Genomic DNA, 19,877 nt, shown 5'->3' with positions numbered 1-19,877 from the left:
TGTGGATTAATTGTACCTGAACTACATATCAATGGGAAGTAACAAGGGGATAGCAAGGGCAATAAGTTTGTGAAGAAAGCATTATGTATCTCCTCCTAGGATCAGATTTACAATGACAAAATCACACCTGAACTATATGCTCTCACTAAATTAGTTCTTCAATCACTAGCAAATGCTTTGTCTATTACCAACTAATACCAAACCTGATTTCAAAAACACGCTGCACTAGTAATTGTATTGCACTTTTATACATGGAACCGCCAAAATAAGATAAATTCAGGTAACATAAACTCTTACCATCACATCTTGATGACAAAACCAACAAATCTTCACTAGTAATCACCACATGAGCATTTTCCATCCTTGAAATGATGGATACGTTTGTTATCCCTTACAATCAGCTCCCTACCAACAATCTTCACCATAATCTTAATCGAGTTGTGACAGTCACCACAAATACAGAGATTCTTAATAATCCTAAGAGGCGTTCTCGCTGGTGTACTGATCAAACCATAGGCAATGGCCAACCTCTCACTGTGGGTAGAGCAATGCTTGTTCTTTGGCTTCCTGATCAATGGCATGAAGTACATATCTAGTATCCGGCACATAACCTTGTTCCTTTGGTTTCTCCTCATTCTTGTAAGGAGGCAAGTGACAGTACTCGTTAACCCTGTTTTTCCCATCAAGCAAGCTTGTAGCAGACCGCTTTTTCGGAGGTGGTGTTGGTATCTTCTTTGGATTTGCCATAGAAGGGACAAGACCAACCATCAATTCCTCAGCTCTATCTTCAAGATCAATATCACCATGAACCCGAGCAACTTCTCAACATGCTCCTCCACTTCAGTAACATATCCACACTTACCAAGTACATCAACAATCCCAACATAATGTTCAACACTAGGACTAATCCCATACTCATTTTTCATCAAATCAAAATGTAAAATACACTCTTCAATAGCATCAGCACTCCCACAAGCCGCAAAAACCGCAAGAAAAGTCTTCTCATCGGTTTCAAACCCAACTTCCTCATCTCTTCAAACTACTGCAACCCATCATCGCCCAACCCGTTCGTCGCATACCCATTCATCATCCCAAGAATCAAGATCCCGGTCCAACATCCTCTCGAAAACTTGTTTCGCCTCATTCATACTCTCACATTTCCCATTTCAATCAACTTATTCAACAACACCAAATCCCCTCTCATTTGCAACTTAAACAACAAACTATGAACCTTTTTCCCCTCCTCTAAAAACTACAGATTCCCACAAACATTCAACAATTCATAAAACACATTAAAGTCCGCATTATAACCATTCCCTAATTCAATGTGCAATCACAATCTCAGGAGGTTGTTACTCTACACATCGATACAATTATCTACCCTGTCTGAAATCTTCGAGGATACTAAGAGCTTTTCCAAATAAGTAACAAAGGTTAGTTTCGAAGCTACACAAAACTCTCACTCACTGTGAGATAGTAATGCTTGTTCTTTTATTTCTTGATCAATGTCATTAAGTACATATCTAGTGTCTGGCACAAAACCCTGTTCTGTTGGTATCTCCTCATTCATGTAAGGAGCCAAGTGTCGGAACTCATTAACCCTGTTTTTCCCATCAAGAAATTATTTTCAGCCCACTTCTGAGGAGGAGGGGTTGGTATCTTCTCTAGACTTGCCTTGGCTCTATCTTCTTCTGAGGTGTTGGTATCTTCATTTGTATCTTCTTCAGAAGAGTCAAGTCCAACCATCAACTTACCGCGACCTCTGGCAGCATTCATCAATTCCTTAGCTCTATCTTCAAGATCAACAACACCATGAAGTGACGTATTTAAACCCCCTCAGTTTTGTTTTCCTGGGATCGGGACAGGAACAACCTAGAACAAAGAATAGTAGCTTAGTCATCCATTAACATTTGGGAAGAATGCATGCACATCCTCCGCAAAACATTGTTTAAATATTAACAGCTGTGCAGCATAACCTAATGTTAATTGCAAATATAACCAATCTAATATAGAAGAAACCAGCCTGCCTACCTTTCCGTGGCACTTTGCTAGCATCATTCAGCTTTGACAAACCATATTGAAATTCCCTCAGTTTTGCTTTCTTGGAGTCTTACTCTTTTCTAAAATTTGGGGAGAAATGGATGCATATGCTCTATTTAGCATTGTTTACCTATCAAATCTAAATCAAGAGCATGTGCAGCAGAACCTACTACTATTTGCAACATATAACCAAACTGATAAAGAGGAAACGAGCCTGCATACCTTTGCATAGAGAAACTGATGTAGAACATTAGTACGCTGCTGTCATGTTATGGGCGTGAGCCCCTTCGTTGAGACCAAGCCCATGGTTTGAGTCCATTAGTTAGTTTGACACATGTCGTGTTTCTATTGGTTTATGCTTTTTAGGTTTACTTTAAATAACGGGCTTGTAGTTAGGGTTTCGGTAGTTGTATTTATGTGTGTGATTTGTGATTGAGAGATTCAATAAAAGAGTGATTTTAGGTCTTCTTTTAATTGTGTTTCAATTAAAGTGTAGAATCTATTAAACTGAAGCTTCCGCCAGTAAGATCTATATTATTTGGTATCGGAGCAGATTAATTCCAGGGGTTACTATTCACGGTACTGTTCACTGAAAACACTGTTCATCGGACACTATTCACCCGGGTTACTGTTCACATCGATTTTTTTTTCTTGAAAAGTCAAATTTTTTTGTGTTATTATGGTGAATAACAAAACAACTCGAGGTCGTCCTCCATCCATGGATACTCGCATGTTTCGTTTAGAGGAAAACATGACACAAATGTTCCAGAACTTTACTGCAGTGATAGCCACAGTACAGAGAGGGACCCAACAACCGCCACCACCACAAAATAATGGTTCAGTGGTTTCAGATACTGATGATGCGTCCTTGCAGAGTGCTGGTACAGTCCCTCTTCTAAACCCTTTTGCGCCTATTGCTCTAGAGAATAATGGCGGGGAAAGAGTTGTTGGAGAGAATAACGACATTCAGGTTCATCCCCTAGGTGCAGTAGGTGATCATATACCACCTATTGTTGGAGATGGTCAAGGTGATGAAGGTGTTGGTGGAACCCCCTGTGCGTGTTCCACCTATAGTGCCACCACCAGTCCAACAACTACCTGTCGTGCGCCCCCAAGGGCCACAAGATCTGATTTTTCAGCCAAGGTTAAACCCTAATGGCCAAAATCGAGGGCTACCAATGCAAGAGGCAGCTAGAGGTGTGCGTCTTCCTCCACAATGGTGTGAGATTCCGCGTGTTAATCAAGTTCGAGGAAGAGGTCGTGGTTACCAACGTCCTGGGCAGCGTTGGGTTGATGGTGATAGGAATTTTTGGGAACAACCCATTCCTCGCAATACAAGGCAAGAGAATAGGGGTTGGTCTCCATCTCTTTCTTCTATTAACCGAAGTGGTCGTAGGCCAGACCGTGACCCTAATCGTCAGGCAGGTGATTTTGAAAGGTATGACCATTTTAATTATTTTGATGAAGATTATGGTATTCAGAATATTGATAATGGGATTGTTGATGTTAATCGTTTCCTCCGCATATTGGAGAGGAGTCAAGCGGGTGATATTAAAATCGATGTGCCTACTTTTGATGGTAAACTCGATCCTGATGAGTTTATTGATTGGCTTAATCAAATTGAAAAGGCCTTTGATTATAAAAACCTAGAGGATGGTAAGAAGGTTAAATTAGCAGCCACTAAGTTGAAAGGTTATGCTTTGGTGTGGTGGGATGAATTAAATTTGCGGAGGGTTAATCAAGGTTACAGGAGTGTTTGCACTTGGACTAGTATGCGCCGAGAGTTACCTGCGCATTTTGTTCCTAAACAGTACCAACAAGATTTGTTCATTCATCTACAGAATTTGAAACAACAGTTGTCTTCGATTCAAGAATATCTTGGCGGTTTCGGTTGTTGTGTACTTCGTCTTTGGGTTGGTTGAAACTGATGAACAGAGAGTGGGTCGTTATTTGAATGGCCTGCGCAAGTCAATTCGTGAAGCACTTATCATGTTTGAGATTGAGGACATGGTTACCGCGTTTAAATATGCATTGCGTGCTGAAAGAGTGCTTTCACCGATGTGACGACTTACGCACCTTATATTGGTTACGCAAGTGTAATTTACAAATTTGCTACTCACGTATTAAATTTCTTTGGGACATATAGTCTTTGCTAGAAAGTGCTTTGAATGTGGCGTTATGGGTCACATTGCTGCCGAGTGTCCTAAGAAGAAGAAGCGTCCTGTTTTATTAGCTGAAGGTGAAGATGAGGTCGAAGATATTGTTACCAAGTCACCTGATCTTGTCCTGGATTTCCAGCCTGAAGCTTTATCAGTGTTTCCAGCTTCAGACGCTCCACTGCTTTAGCTTGTGGACAAGCTTCTTCAACATGGGGAGAGTGATGTAGAACATTAGTACGTTAATGTCATGTTATAGGCGTGAGCCCCTAAGTTGAGTCCAAGCCCATGGTTTGAGTCCATTAGTTAGTTGGACACATGTCGTGTTTCTATTAGTTTATGCTTTTTAGGTTTACTTTAAATAACGGGCTTGTAGTTAGGGTTTCAGTAGTTGTATTTATGTGTGTGATTTGTGATTGAGAGATTCAATAAAAGAGTGATTTTAGGTTTTCTTTTAATTGTGTTTCAATTAAAGTGTAGAATCTATTAAACTGAAGCTTCCGCTAATAAGATCTACATTAGAAACACTTCAAATTCTGCCATCTCACTTTGGGCTACGCATTTTTCAGCTTCAACCTTCATCTTTTGAAAAGATATTGGGTCTTCCTAACCACCTCTTACTAACGATGTAAACCACATAGACATGTTTGAACTTCACATACAATAGTACTTAGTAGGGTGTTCAAAGTAACAACATTTGGGTAAAAATATCCATTACCTCGGTTCTTTACGCTCTATACAAATCCCCTTAAGCAGGGTGTTCAAGCAATCCGTTCAAACCCGGTTCAAAAAAAAAAAAAAAAAAAAAAAAAAAAAAACAAACAAACAAACAAACAAACAAACAAAAAACAAAACTCCCAAAAACAGCAAATTCCAAATCCACCTTACCAATATTGCAGTAAACAGTTAAATAAAGTGTTTAGTGTAATAATATTGGTTGTAGTCCAACAGAATAAACCACTTTGGACACATACAACACAACAGAATTATGCTACATCTGGACAAACACTCTTAGCAATTGAGTAAATGGGAAAGTGGATGGCAAGGGTTGCATCCGACTTAAACGGTGGAACAAACCCAAAACCACATACTTGGCTAGGCAATGAAACAAAGAAGAACACCCCCCACCCAAAAAAAAAAACGGCACACAAACACACTTGAAGAAGTTACGGAGAGATCTCAATTTCTTATACTTGACATCATTTCAAGACAGTTTTTAATTTCTACTAAAAAGAACAAAATAAAATTATAATGTCTGTAAGGAATAATAGAGAAAACAAAGTGTGAGGAATCTCATAGATGAAAAAATAAAGAAAGTAGTATGATATAAAAGCACTATTTTATTCCACCTAAAATAGGAAAATTAGAAACCTCAACAAACCTTTACAAGTCAATAATACAAAAATACCATTAGATGAATAGCCGTAAATGAAGGGGCTGATAACTATGTAATCAAGGCTAGCGTAGACCAATAAAACAAAATCATGTACCTCCGGCGTGAACTTGAATACGACAACCAATAACTCCAAATACCTTTACTTGAGGTCTTTGTGTTATTTGTCTTCAATACATAAGTATGCGTTGATTATATTTTTTTCACATAGGATAACACAAAAACTTATCATTTACACGTTGTTCCGGTCCCCCACAAATGTGGCCCAATAAAAGCCCATACTCAAAACCAGCCTACTTACCTACCTATAAGAAAGCCCATTCTCAGACCCAATTTGACCCTACCTACCACAATGAAAAATCTATATATTTGATATCCAATTAAACACGTGCAGTCGTTTGACCAATTCAAACAACTTCCACAATTTTGTCCACCTTCAAGATTCGTTCGCAAAACTTCTATCCATTTCAGTTCTCCAGCCAAATCTCCAACTTCATCCCACAATTGGAATATTGGAGAAGAAGGAAGTAACTAATCACCGATCCTACCTATAAAATCCAACCTTCGTCATTCTCCATAACTACGCCTCGAGACTTGATCCAAGCAATACAACATTTGGGTATGTAGGGAACTTCAAACCGAAGTCCAGTCTCATCTTTCTCCAACAACCATCTCTTTCACAATCTTCAAAAACTTCACTTTGACCCTCAACTGGTGTGTTTTGGCAAATCTTGTTGAAACATATTTGGTGCCGTCTGTGTCTGTGCTCCTACCCTCAACCACAAAAAAATTACGTCAATGGTTTTACAAAGAACAAACAATGGTGAAGGCTCCCCTCTTGCCGCTCAAGTTCAAAACTCAACTTCTGCAATTGGGAATTCACTTTCCAAGTTTGATGGTCCTCAACCGTCTGCGACTGAAAGAGTGGGTATTCATATTGCAGATCCAACAACTCAGGTCTACCGTCATCTCCGACAATTGGAGAACAAGAACAAAAATCTGAAGAAACAGATGCGTCAACTTCTCGAAGATGATTCAGGATCAACAACTCAAACATCTAAAAATCCAAAAAGTGTTCGGGATCGTTTGGACTCTGATGCATCTCTATCAAAGACTCCAAGCACAAACTCCCTTACCAAGATAAACCGTGTGAGTCGCTTACGAAAGGCTTCGCAAAAACATAATGTGCAACGCCAAAAGCCAACACTTTCCAATGTAATCGTGAGTAAATCCACAAACTCCTCTGCCGACCTTGACACCGACCACCCTATGAGGGATTGCCAACTCACGAAAGATCTCATGAAGAAAACAGGTTTAGCTTAACCCTACTAAGGGAGATCAGCCAAACATCCACATAGGTCGGCAAGGTAGACTCTCCAACCCATGAAGAATCAATAAAGGTCCTACTCCAAGTTCAAGGATGGGTAGGCAAGCCACTGCAAGTCCTCGTCGCAACAACAGTATGTGCCGATCTCAACAACACTATTCACCAAGTAGTTCTAGTTCACATCCTGATCACTCAAGTTGTAGTCCCAATCCAAAAGCTCATCGTCAACCAAAATATGTTGACCATGGTAGCCATGGAGTTGGAGACTCACTTGCAACAGGTCAAGAAAATCGTCGCGACAGTCCAGCATTCCATCTATATTCTCCCGATGTTTACCATAGGAGACGAAGGAACCGATCTCAACCATTGGCTTTGTCACCTTTAGCTGCATGGACAGCTCGACGAGAACTCACTCCACCTCTTCCGAGGAACTCATGGCCAAAACGTTCACAGTTCGGTCATAACTAACGCCGAGAGAATGTTCCATTTTCTGAACGACCCCTCCATGAGATGATAATGAAACCTGTTAATGAAAAGCAGTCCCGAGAAAACAAAATTCGAAATCTTGCTACCGAGGGTGGTATTGATTATCCTTTCTCTCTCTGAATCCAAATAGTCGTCTATCATAAGGACTTCAAACAGCTAGAATTCGAGAAGTATGATGAGATTGATGAAGATCCTTCGATGCATCTTGTCAATTACAGAAACAAGATGATCTTATAGACTTTCGACGATACTCTTCTTTGTAAGTTATTCCCGTCCACACTCATTGGAATTGAGTTGATGAGATGATTTAACATATGCTTCCAGAAAGATCCATTCATAATTTTACAAATCTTGCTTACAAGTTTGCCGAGTATTTTTGTCACAACTGGAAAGAACCGAAGAGTATTGATGCTTTCTTCAATATTAAACAACAAAAAGACAAAAATCTCAATAAGTTTGTTGTAAGATTTCAGAAAGCAGCTGTTGAGATTCCTAATGCATCTTATATTCTTGTCATTTTTGCTTTCAAGGAAGGCATTAATTATAATAGGAACGGTATTTACAACTCTATGGTAAAAGACGTCCCAACAACTCGTTATGAACTTTTTGCTCGAACTCAACAGTTTATTCAAATTTGTTGGGTTCTCAAGCGATAGGAAAGGTGGGTGTAGGATTGACACTAACATGAGGCTTTTTGATAAGTTTGTTGGTCGGTGTGAGTTGTTGGATATTCCTCTCAAAGGCGGTCAGTATACTTGGTCTGATAGGCATGACGACCCGACTTTATCTAAGCTTGATCGTTTTCTTGTGAACATAGATTGGGAGGAGAGTTGGCCTAGACTCTCCCAATCTATTGTCTCTAGTCCAGTTTCTGGCCATCATCCTATTATACTGGATAGCGAGTGCGGTTTACAAAGACCTTCTCCGTTTAGATTGGAATTAATGTGGTTTGACGATCCTGGATTTGAAGAGAATATCAAAGAATGGTGGACTTCATTTTCTTTCGAAGGCAGACCGAAGGTGATTTTTTCTAAAAAATTGAAAGATTTAAAAGAAAAAATTAAGGTGTGGAACAGGGAGATTTTTGGAAGGATGGACAAAAGGAAAGAGGAAGTTCTTGCTTATATTAGGGAGTTTGACCTCTAAGAAGAGGTTGATTCTCTTTCGGATAAGGAAAAGAACTTGAGGGAAGATCTTAGAGATGACTTTGTACGTTCTACAAGGAGAGAGGAAATCTTTTGGAGACAAAATGCTAAGATTAGAGTGACAATTGAAGATGAAAAATGTACAAAATTTTCCACCAAATGGCTAAGGCTAGGAATAGAGTGAACTACTTGGAAAGTTTATGGATTGAAGGCAGAGATGTGAGAGGGGAGGAAAACCTCAGAGATGGTATTGTGGATTTTTATACTAGACTATATTTTGAGTCTTCAGATGTTAGACCTTTCGTGGATGTCATACCTCTTGATGGTATCTCTGGATTGGACAAGGAGATGCTAGAAAACCCGTTTGGAGAGAAAGAGATTTGGGAGGCCATCGAGAATTTGGCAGGAGATAGTGCCCCCGGGCCTGATGGGTTTCCCATTGAGTTCTATAAGAGGTGTTGGGAGACCATTCGTGTTGATTTCATGAGTATGGTCGAGGATTTCTTTGACACCGGATTTTTAGCACACCATCTAAATAACACTTTCATTGCGTTAGTTCCCAAAGTGACTGATCGATGCCGACGATATAAGTGATTTGAGGCCTATAAGTCTGGTTGGGAGTGCCTACAAGATTATTTCCAAGTCTATGGTCCTAAGGCTTAAGAAGGTTCTGCACAAAATGATATCTCAAGAACAAGCAGCATTTATTCATGATAGGCAAATTCTAGACGGTATCCTTATTGCGAATGAGGCAATTGATGATAGACGGAGAAGTGATAGCTCTGGAGTCGTGTAAAATAGATTTAACCAAGGCTTATGACCATGTTAACTGGAAGTTTTTGGATTATATTTTGAGGAGGATGGGTTTTGGAGTGAAGTGGAGAAAATGGGTTCGGAAATGTATCTTTATAGTGTCTTTTTATGTACTTGTTAATGGTTCCCCAGCTAGCTTTTTTAAGAGTTCTAAAGGGATCAGGCAGGGAGATCCGATTTCCTCTTTTCTTTTTATCTTGGTTGTGGAAGTCTTAGGTAGGATGATTTCTAGAGCGAATTCCTTGGGGGTTCTTGATGGCTTTCGTGTTGAGCATGACAGGATTCGCATCTCTCACCTCCAGTTTGTTGATGATACTTTAGTTTTCTTGGGACCTGGGTGGATCAAATTAGATGGTTAAGAGGCATCCTTTGTTGTTTTGAGGTTGTGTAGGGGCTGCAGGTGAACTTGTCTAAGAGTAAGATTTATGGTGTAGGCAATGTTTCTGGTCTTGGTGATTTAGCTACGGTTTTGGGGTGTCAAGCTTATTCCTTCCCTTGTACTTACTTGGGGTTGGTGTATTGGTGTAGGTTGGAGTGTAGATATTTATCAAGGGGGTCCTCATTAAAAGCACCCTGGCTAGTCTCCCTGTCTATTTTCGTCATTCCCAAAAGTGTTGCTAATAGGATTGAAGAAATTATGAAGAACTTTCTTTGGGATGATTTGGACGAGCAACATCACTATCACTTGGTTAGGTGGGATCGAGTTGTGTTGTTTGGATAAAAAGAATGGGGGTTTAGGTTTTCGAGACATGAGTAGTTTTAATCAAGCTTTGTTGGGTTAGTGGTTGTGGGGATTTAGAGAGGAACGTCAAAGTTTGTGGAGAAGAGTGATTGTGTCTTACTTTGGGGAAACTCATTTCGGATGGGATAGTGGTTCGGTTTGTATCTCTTATGGTTGTAGGGTTTAGAGAGGAATCTTTAATGTTTTTCCTATGTTTCTGAAAAGTGTTCGGTATAAGTTAGGGCATGGTGACAAGATCTGTTTTGAGAAGATATTTGGTTAGAGGGAGGTTCACTTGCTAACGGTTATCCCTTGTTGTTTGGCTTGTCTAGCTTCAAAGGTAACTTAACATTTGCAACGCGGATGGGATAGTGGTTCGGTTCGTATCTCTTATGGTTGTGGATTGTCTTACAAATCTTTGCAATGCGGGCAAAAACTGCCCAATAACCGGGAGATAATTGTAAATGATGCAATCTCCATCGAGCTAATAACTCATAAACAGATTTTTGAAATGGAATATCACAATCAAGCCAAAAATGTGAAAACAATAAAATTATCTCGTCTTTTTCACTTTTGTTCAATATCTTTTCCAACATACTCAATAGATATATCATCACCAATATCACACGTGGGAACACTTTCTGCATCAATACCCTTCGCCACCCCATTCATTTTAAAATCACCCTTATCACCCCCCCAATATAAACTAAACTCTCTCCATAAAGCAAATAATTTCAAAAAACTAACAGTTAAAAAATAATAAGAAAAATAAAAAATAAAAAATGGAATAAGAAAATAGATTTAAGAATAAAATATCAAACCTTGACTACCTGTAAAGAAACGAAACAAGAATAAAATCTAACCTTTTAAATAAGAGCATCTAACAAAACCTTCGGTTTAAAATCTCAATCCCTTACCGCCACCAAAAGAACAAGTAAAAAATGTTTTGAACCTCTTTGCTAAACTCAAAGTTCTGTGAGTTTTATAGTCTGCAAATTCTAGCCCGCAAATTCTCCTTTTATATATATTCTAACTCAAGAACCGTAAACCAATAGGACTAGCTTTTCAATACTTACTAAGGGGTCATTTGTTTTTGCCTCTTATAAGACCTTGAGGTTATAGCTTATAAAATGTGGCCCAGTGATTTTGGACATTTTTTTAGTTTGTTTTTTGCCTCTTATAAGAGGCATTCTACTAGAAATGTCTTATAAGAGGCTCCAATTTTATAAGTCTTATAACTTGAAAAAGTCTTATGACTCAAACACCCCCGTCCATATACCCCTAGTCTCATTTCTCTCTTCTTCCCTTTTCATTATCTTCTTCTCCGAATAACTACATTGCCCTAGCCACCACCGGCTACCACCACCACCAAACTATTAAAACCACCACCACCGTGCTATTAAAACCATCACCACCACCACCGTGCTATTAAGACCAATATCATCACCTCCACTACCACCACCTCCACTATCACCACCACCACCACCACTATCACCACCACCACCATGCTATTAAGACATCCACTACTTCAACTACTAACACCACCACCGTGCTATTATGACAAATATCATCACCTCCACTACCACCACCACCGTGCTATTAAGGTAGTTTCCTAAAATCGATATTCTAATTATCAAAATTGATTTGAAATCGAAAATCAAACTATACGCTTCTTTTAAATTAATCTATTCAAGTTAAATGTGATGTAAAGTAGGGTTATATTTGTCAAATAACCATCTATAATATGTCATGTATTTGTTTTTTCTATTTTTACAAGTGCTTATAAGAGGAACTTAAAATGAAAAACAAACCACTTTATAAGACCATCTTATAAGACCCTCTTATAACTTAACCCAAAAAAACAAATAGCCCCTAACACTTGGTTTCCTAATTCGCTTCAACTTCGACTAGTTTATTTTCGATGGCCCTTATTATATTTGTTACCTTTTTATAGATCTTTTCATTCTAGCCGCTCCTAGTATGAACTTAGTTCCCAGTCCTATTAGTATTCTATTATTTAAACCCAACGAATGGATTAATAGTCCATCAATGGAATAGTAATTGCCAACCTACATTGAACCAAACCGATCAATGTACTTTGAGTTAATGTGCCGATTCTGTTTTGGTTCGATCTCAATAGTTCGGTGGTTTTTCTTCTCAATGTTGTACACACCTTTTTTATATTTGAGCTGAGTCGCTCATATTTTACTATCCTATTACTAACTTGATTAGTACCTCTATAAGCTACAAACTATTCTCACTTTGTATACTACTTCAAACCGATCATCTTCTTTTGACTGGCCATCTTTATACTTGATTCATTCTTCAAGACCCACATTTCTTTTTAATAACGGATCAATCAATTTCTGATCGACTTGGCGACCAAAGCGATCAGTTTGAACTTGCCGATCCAATTATATTCCTAAAAACGATTAACATGCCGATCTATTTGATTTAACTTGAAAATCATTTGTTTTGAACTTGCCACTCAATACTACTGCCCATTAATATCTTATTTGCTAGCCTTACCTTTTCTACCCAACCATCTTCTTTTAGTGTTCAGTTTGAACTTCCAAGTTCAAGCCGACCCTATTATAGAATGGTAGCTAATTAGATCACTCATTTTCTAACCGAGACATGTCTTTAACCGATCACATTAAACAAGCCTAGCAAATTGCTGATCCTGCTGCCTATTTGCTGATCAAATAAAAACAAGCTCACAAGTTACCACTCCAACACTTAACAATTTACTGATCATCCTAAACAAGCTTAAAAGATACCGCTCAAATCAATTAAAAGTTTGAATTTGCGGATTGAACTTGCTAATCCAATTTGAAACTAACCAATCAAAAAACCCAATTTGAAAGCACACGCAAATCTGTTGGCCACTTCGACCGAACTGTCTAGATTATCTTCACATACAAACTCATCAGTTCGCTAAAGATCAATCTTTCAGTCAAGATGCCGATAGGCCAATTTGCCAATCAAGTTGACTAATTCGAAACCCGATCTCAATTCCCCAGTTCTCAATAAAAATCTCAACGCAAATCGATCAATTTGCCGATAATATATGAGTTTGTATGAACTTTAAGTTAATATACCCGACCATCTCATTTTTGTGACCTGTTTAAATTTTGCCGATCAATGACAATTGCATATAAATTGATCACCCAACCGATTTTGGTAACCCAATTGACAAATTGTGATAACCCAATTTGCCGATAAGTTGGACTTCCCCAATCAGTTTCTTTGAACTTTACCTATCAGTTTACCAACCATCAGTTTAAGCTTGCCTATCCTTTCACTAACAAGCTCACTATCTAAAATCCTTATCTATTAGCCGATCCCTATGCATACTAAACTTGATAAACAAAAGTCCACTTCAATGATCCACTCCATCTCAATATTCTTTAGCCTCAATTCCTTAACTACTGGCCTGTTTTCTTTTGTATTATTGGCCAAAAATTGCCATGGCACTAACTAAGCTGCCGATCCTTTCACTTTTATTACCAACAATTTACCAAACTGCCATTTTATTAAATCAAACCTAGGACTTTTGCATACCACATTAATATCCAACCCCTCAAGATATTGCCTACCACGTCTATTTTACAGACCAATATATATTTTTTACAAACCTACCAAATACCAAAAAAAAAAAAAAAATACCTTCTTTGCCACACGGGCCTTGGCCATTGCCCATGTAACAAAATGAGAGCGATGTTCCGGCCCCACAAATGTGGCCCAATAAAAACCCGATACAATAAAGCTGATACTCATAGCCCATACTCAGAACCAGCCTACTTACCTACCTATAATAAAACCCATGCTCAGACCCAATTTGACCCTACCTACCACAATGGAAAATTTATAAAAGTTTGATATTCAATTAAACACGTGTCTTCAAGGTGAGAAAGCCATTTGACCAATTCAAACAACTTCCACAACTTTGTCCACCTTCAAGATTCGTTCGCAAAATTTCTATCCACTTCATATCGTGTGACAATTCTCCAGCCATTTTTCCAATTTCATCCCACGATTGGAATATTGGAGAACGAGGAAGTAACTAATCACCGATCCTACCTATAAAATCCAACCTTTGTCATTCTACAGAACTATGCCTCGAGACTTGATCCCAAGTAATACAACATTTGGGTACATATGCAACTTCAAACCGAAGTCCAGTCTCATCTTTTTCTAACAACCATTTCCTTCACAATCTTCAAAAACATCACTTCCGACCCTTAATTGGTGTGTTTTGTCAAATCTTGCTGAAACACCGCCAAGACATCATAATCAAAATAAATAATTGTTTACACTCATAAACTAGTTCACTCTTCAACAAGCAGGGCTGTGTTATTCACACATATAGATTGTAGTTCACCATATACATCTCAAACGCCAGCATACAATGACTACTGCATCCCGAATCTTTATCAAAAGGTTAATTAAATTGAATTATTTTTGTACAAAAGCGTAACATAAGACTTACACTTAGATCAAACAACAAACAAAATTTCTTTGAATGTTATTCCAAACCGTATGTTGATTGTCAACAATGTTGGATACAATATATGCTAAGTTTAAGGAACTCACCTGATCAATAAAATTGCTTATCAAATCCTCTTATGTTAAAGGTTGTTGAAGACTTTTTTGGCCATGAAACTTAGCTGCACTAAACGTCACGAGTCAACAACTTCCTCTTGGGCACCTGGACTTGCATGTAGACATTTTCTATAAGTACCAAAGCTCACTTAGTCACATGTCAATAAGGAAGAACAGTTAAAATGAGAAATGTGATTTTGCACTGAACAAACTGCTTAGACATGGGGACACAGAACAAATGAACTTTCACATCTAGTAACCAAATGCTACTTTAACTAACAGGGTGGTTATAAGAACTCCACTTAAAGTGACTCCAAAAAAACTTCACCACTCAAAACTATGAATTAGAACCTTATTATTTGTGGAAATGCTCTCCACACAATAGAAATCGTCTTTACAAAAAATCTAAGTTATACGGACACGCCATATTTTGAAAATAATCCGAGTCGGATACATATCCACGTGTCCGTATCGGACGCATATTGTATGTGGTAAACCTAAATTTCTGAAAATTCGCCTTGTCGGACAATTCATATCCGTGTCAGATACAGGGACACCTATCTGTGTCAATGTTTGGACAAGGAGTTTGGAGGCACCAATAACTTCAAGTACCTACTTAAGGTGAATACGCGTATTCGATTTATGAAAAGAAAAAAGAAATGATAAATACTTTCACATAGGAAACTACATACACACATAATTCAAAAAATAAAAATAAATAATAATTATTGCTATTGCGGGTACAGATAAAGAGAAGAACATAAAAAAGATAGCAACTTAAAGTAAAAAAATGTTTAGACTGATAAACTAGTTCACTCTTTCAACAAGAATAGAGTAAATCTCAAATGCGCACACATTTTAAGCAGCACCATAAAATGGATAAGGAACCATTGTTTCTCATGATATGCAATGCAAAATGACCTTCTATACACATAAGTAACCATGAAGAACTTAAAATTATTTCTTTAGCACAATTAATATAATATCATAAACAAGATCCGCCAGTATTACAAAACATCACATTCAACCTGTTCCAACCAAAGCACATCACGAAATAAGTGGGATGTACCCAGCAAAAAAAAAAAAAGTGGGATGTAAAATAATTTCTGAAGTCCACCAAATCCAACCAGGAGATACAAGAAGAATGCACTCAATTTAGAAAGGTAGTCAAACAGAAACAGGAAACAAGCAACTCACATAGATAACCATAAACAAGAGATGATGAGATGAAAATTGACAATGAAGAAGAGATAATACTAGTTAACCATAACCACACTATTTTAAGAAACAACTAGTTAGCCACATACTAAAATCTAGCACATCACCTTTAGCACAGCCTTTTGGCAGGCGCTTGAGAAGCATCTCCATTTCTTTAGAATTTGGTCCACCTTCCACAAACAAGTCCACTAGAAGAGAACTAGTTTTTGCATCTGGTGAGAAACCCTTGTCAAGCAAGATATTGAGAAGTTGCATTGCCTTGTGGGTATCATTTTTTTGGTCTAGGCATCGAATGTGAAAGAGCTTCTTTCGAATTCCCTTCTCTAAAACATCCACTAATCATTACGTTATATGTCCTAGTGTTAATAAGCTGCAAATCCCTGGCTGAGAGGGTACGAAAGATTTCCTTGGCCTCACTTATTTTACCATCTTTGCAGATGCCATTAATCAGAACATTAGCTTTCATTCCATTATTTTCCCATCACACGGAACAGTTCCATCTGAATCAACTTATCGAGTCCAAGTGTCCCTGATTTACAAAATGGGAGAAAGAGGAAGTAGTAGAACTAGTGTTGTAATGGAAAAGAGAAGGAAACCAACAAACCAACAACACACGCTGCTCTTCTCCACATCGCCATTTCAGTTAGCAGCAAAACCCTATTTTCAGAATCCAACAAGCGAAGGCCCTATTTTCTTTTGATTCCGAACGAAATTGTCGTTGTCTGAAATCGGAATTTTGTCAGGCGATGTTGAAATATCGGATTCCCGAGCCCAAAACGAATGTAATCCTCTAGTTCGTGCATAGGGTAATTCTACCTATTTCAGGTTTACAGTGTAACTTTATTTTACATTGCACGTGATTTCGAACGAAGTAACAAAAAATAATTGCTAATGTTAAAGTCGAACCCCCAAGAGCCCCACTTTTTTTTTTTTTTTCCAAGTACTCTAAGTTTGAAAAAAAAAAACAAAACTTTATATTTCTCATTCTCATCCGACACTTTTCCTCTATTTCTTTTCTTGTCATAAAGAAACAAAAAGGCAACGACCATGGCATTCCGTTGTCAAAGCTCCCTTTATTTCTTGTGCAGTTTTTAATCAAATAGCAAGCTCCTAATCCGAAAGACTTGAGGCTCTTTGATGAGTTTTCCCTAAGCAGAATAAGACTACAACTTTTTAAAAGACATTCTTAAATCAAGAAGTTTCTCATTGGTTTATTCAATTGAGAGTTTGGATTATAATTTTTCATGGCGGATTATATTTTTTCATGTTTGGTATTTACACTTCAAACACTTTAAAAGGAATTGGACAATAGAACTATAGAGACTTCTGTTGGAAAATGGGAACTATATGGCTACGGAAGCTTTGTTCCGTGGGAACCACTCTGTGGCGGCAGGAGCCTTTCATGGGAACCTCTTTGTGGTGAAAACTTCATGCCATGGGAATCCAGAAGCTTTGATGGGTGGCAGCAAGAGACTTCCGTGAGAAACCCTCTGTGGCAACAAGAGACTTCCGTGGGAATCCAAAAGATTTGATGGGTGGCAGCAAGAGACTTCCGTGAGAAACCCTCTGTGGCAGCAAGAGACTTCCGTAGGAACCCCTCTATTGCGGCAAGAGACTTCCGTGGGAATCCAGAAGCTTTGATGGGTGGTGACAAGAGACTTCTGTGAGAACCCCTCTGTGGCGACAAGAGACTTCCGTGGGAACCCCTCTGTTGCGGCAAGAGACTTTCGTGGGAATCCAGAAGCTTTGATCGGTGGCGGCAAGAGACTTCCGTGAAAACCCTTCTGTGGCGGCAAGAGGCTAACTCCATTTTCTAGGGTGTAGATACCGTGGCCCTTTTGTATGGTTCTCGATTGAAATCCAAATGTGGGTTAATTTAGTGATCTTGTTTACCCATTTACTAGGCCCATATTCGTTTTACACCATTTGGGGATGTGACATGAAAAGATATTCAACAACATTGAAATCACATCAAATGAGTCTTATGTCAGCTACCATCTTGGCCTAAGATATGATAAGCTATATCACTCATGAGAAATCCGGTCGTTGCATTAATGTAGTAGCCTAATTCATGATCTACAAGGTTACATGTCACATGGCCCAGATGCAAAATAAGAATGAGATGACAGGTAGCAGGATATAACAGATCCGCGGAACCCTAAAGTTACTGGGTACACAGAGCGATGATAAGCACCCAAAACTGTAGTTTTAACCCCTTAATAGTATTACGTTTAGGCTAATTATGTTTACAATAAATGAGAGTTAGTACTGTTTACATGTTTTTATGTATTTCAGGACTTGAAGCTGATTAGGTGACTAAAGACACTATTTTTGCATGGAAAACAAGTCAAAATGATTGCTGAGACAGTTTTATGTTTAAAGCCTAAGAATCAAAAAGAAAAAGTCTTTTCAAGCCCAGTCAAAGCTGAGAAGTCAAAGTCAATTCGGAAAGAAAAAGGATAAAAAAACCATTAGAACTTCAAAATGGCGTATCTTTAGACTTGAACCTTGGAATTGGGCCTACTTTATGTCAAAACGACCGGCTCAGAACCAACTTTCCAATGGATCTAGTCTTTTCCCAATCAGAGATGTAAAAGTGGATGAAAAGGGCACTGAAATAATTTCTAACATAATTGGCCCTTTTAGATTTAACCTAATGGACTTTGGGCTCATATTAGAGGCCCAAAGCCCCATTCCAATCCTATACACGAAAATATAACCCTAATCCTCTCCTATATAAAGAGGATTAAGGCTAAACTTGAGTTCTCCTTCTTCTCTCTCCCTCATTAGTTCAGATTAGTTTTAGTTTTTAGTTTTTAGTTAAGTAATTAGGGTTTAGTAGTGTAGCCTCCATTAGAACCTCTCAATAAAGCTTTAGTTATTAATTCAATTCTTGTCATTATATATTATTATATCTTTTTCTTCTTGCTTTATTTTAATTAATCTGATGACACAAGACTAAAACCTCCATTAGAGGTGGTTAATGAAGCCATGTGAGGATGATAGCTACTTAGGCACGCTACCTAAAAGTTTTAGAAATAGACATGCCATTGTATTTCATATCATAGTTCATTGTATAGTTGTTTATCTTAAGATGATTTGATTATTATACATATAGTAGTTTAAGTTTTAGAATGATCATCATTGTTTAAATACTAGTGAGATGTATAGATTCTGAGATAAAATTAGGGAACAATTACTTTTATTTCTTAATCGTTGTAATATAAATGAAGTTTGTGAGTACCTTCTCTAGAAAACTCTCACGAGGCTATAACTCGTCCACTAGGGAATTCTTAGTGGTTTAAGGCTTTATTGTATATGGTTAATGCAGTCGCACTCAGCGAAACGAGACTAGTTAAAAATACATTTTTGGCCACTTATTTTAATTTCACATATTTGTTTGAGGACAAGCAAAATACTATTTGGGGGTGGTTTGATAAGAGCTTAAAACTGTAGTTTAAACCCTTTAATATTATTTCTTATTTAGCCAATTATGTTATTAATAATATAGGTTTATCACTAATTACATGTTTTTGAGTATTGCAGGTTTTGAAATTGAATAAATATCAATTCGTTACTAATTAGGAGCTAAAGTGATTGCTAGGGAAGATCCATGAAGAAAGCACAAGTTTCATGGAGAAAAAGCCCTTAAAAAGCCCAAGTCAAAACTGTTAAATGAAAGTCAAACCGGATTTAAGAAAAGTCAACATAACTTTAAAAGGCCATATCTTTGGACTTAGGCCTCGTATTTGGGCCTATTTTATATCAAAATGACCAGCTCAGAAAGCCCTTTCCAATGGTCTAGGCCTTGACTCGAACAGGGTAGTATAAGTCAGTGAAAAAGTGCGCTACAGTAACACGACCAGAATTAGAAGTCTTGGATTCAACAAATTGGGTTATGGACTTGATTTATAGGGTCCATAACCTAGCCTAAAAGCCTATGCACGAAATTGTAAACCTAACCCTCTCCTAT

General features: G+C 38.0%; 1 protein-coding gene and 1 pseudogene across 2 annotated transcripts; one reads left to right on the top strand and one right to left on the bottom strand.

Moving 5' to 3' along the window:
* Positions 1-54: 54 nt before the first annotated feature.
* LOC147503128 (pentatricopeptide repeat-containing protein At2g15690, mitochondrial pseudogene) lies at positions 55-16,789 on the bottom strand (annotated as a pseudogene). The gene is made up of 3 exons (XR_015221913.1): positions 16,012-16,789; positions 14,678-14,815; positions 55-1,872 (listed from the first exon to the last, which is right to left on the bottom strand). The product of XR_015221913.1 is annotated as a pentatricopeptide repeat-containing protein At2g15690, mitochondrial pseudogene (transcript).
* LOC147503129 (uncharacterized) lies at positions 8,087-8,548 on the top strand. Its single transcript, XM_086604719.1, has one exon. It carries the CDS (start codon positions 8,087-8,089, stop codon positions 8,546-8,548), a length of 462 nt encoding a protein of 153 aa, XP_086460845.1.
* Positions 16,790-19,877: the final 3,088 nt, after the last annotated feature.

This window comes from Coptis chinensis, chromosome 4, assembly GCF_015680905.1.
Source record: "Coptis chinensis isolate HL-2020 chromosome 4, ASM1568090v1, whole genome shotgun sequence".
Lineage (NCBI taxonomy): Eukaryota > Viridiplantae > Streptophyta > Magnoliopsida > Ranunculales > Ranunculaceae > Coptis > Coptis chinensis.
The sequence above is the reverse complement of the archived record's forward strand: the minus strand, read 5'-3'. Positions and strand labels throughout refer to the sequence as shown.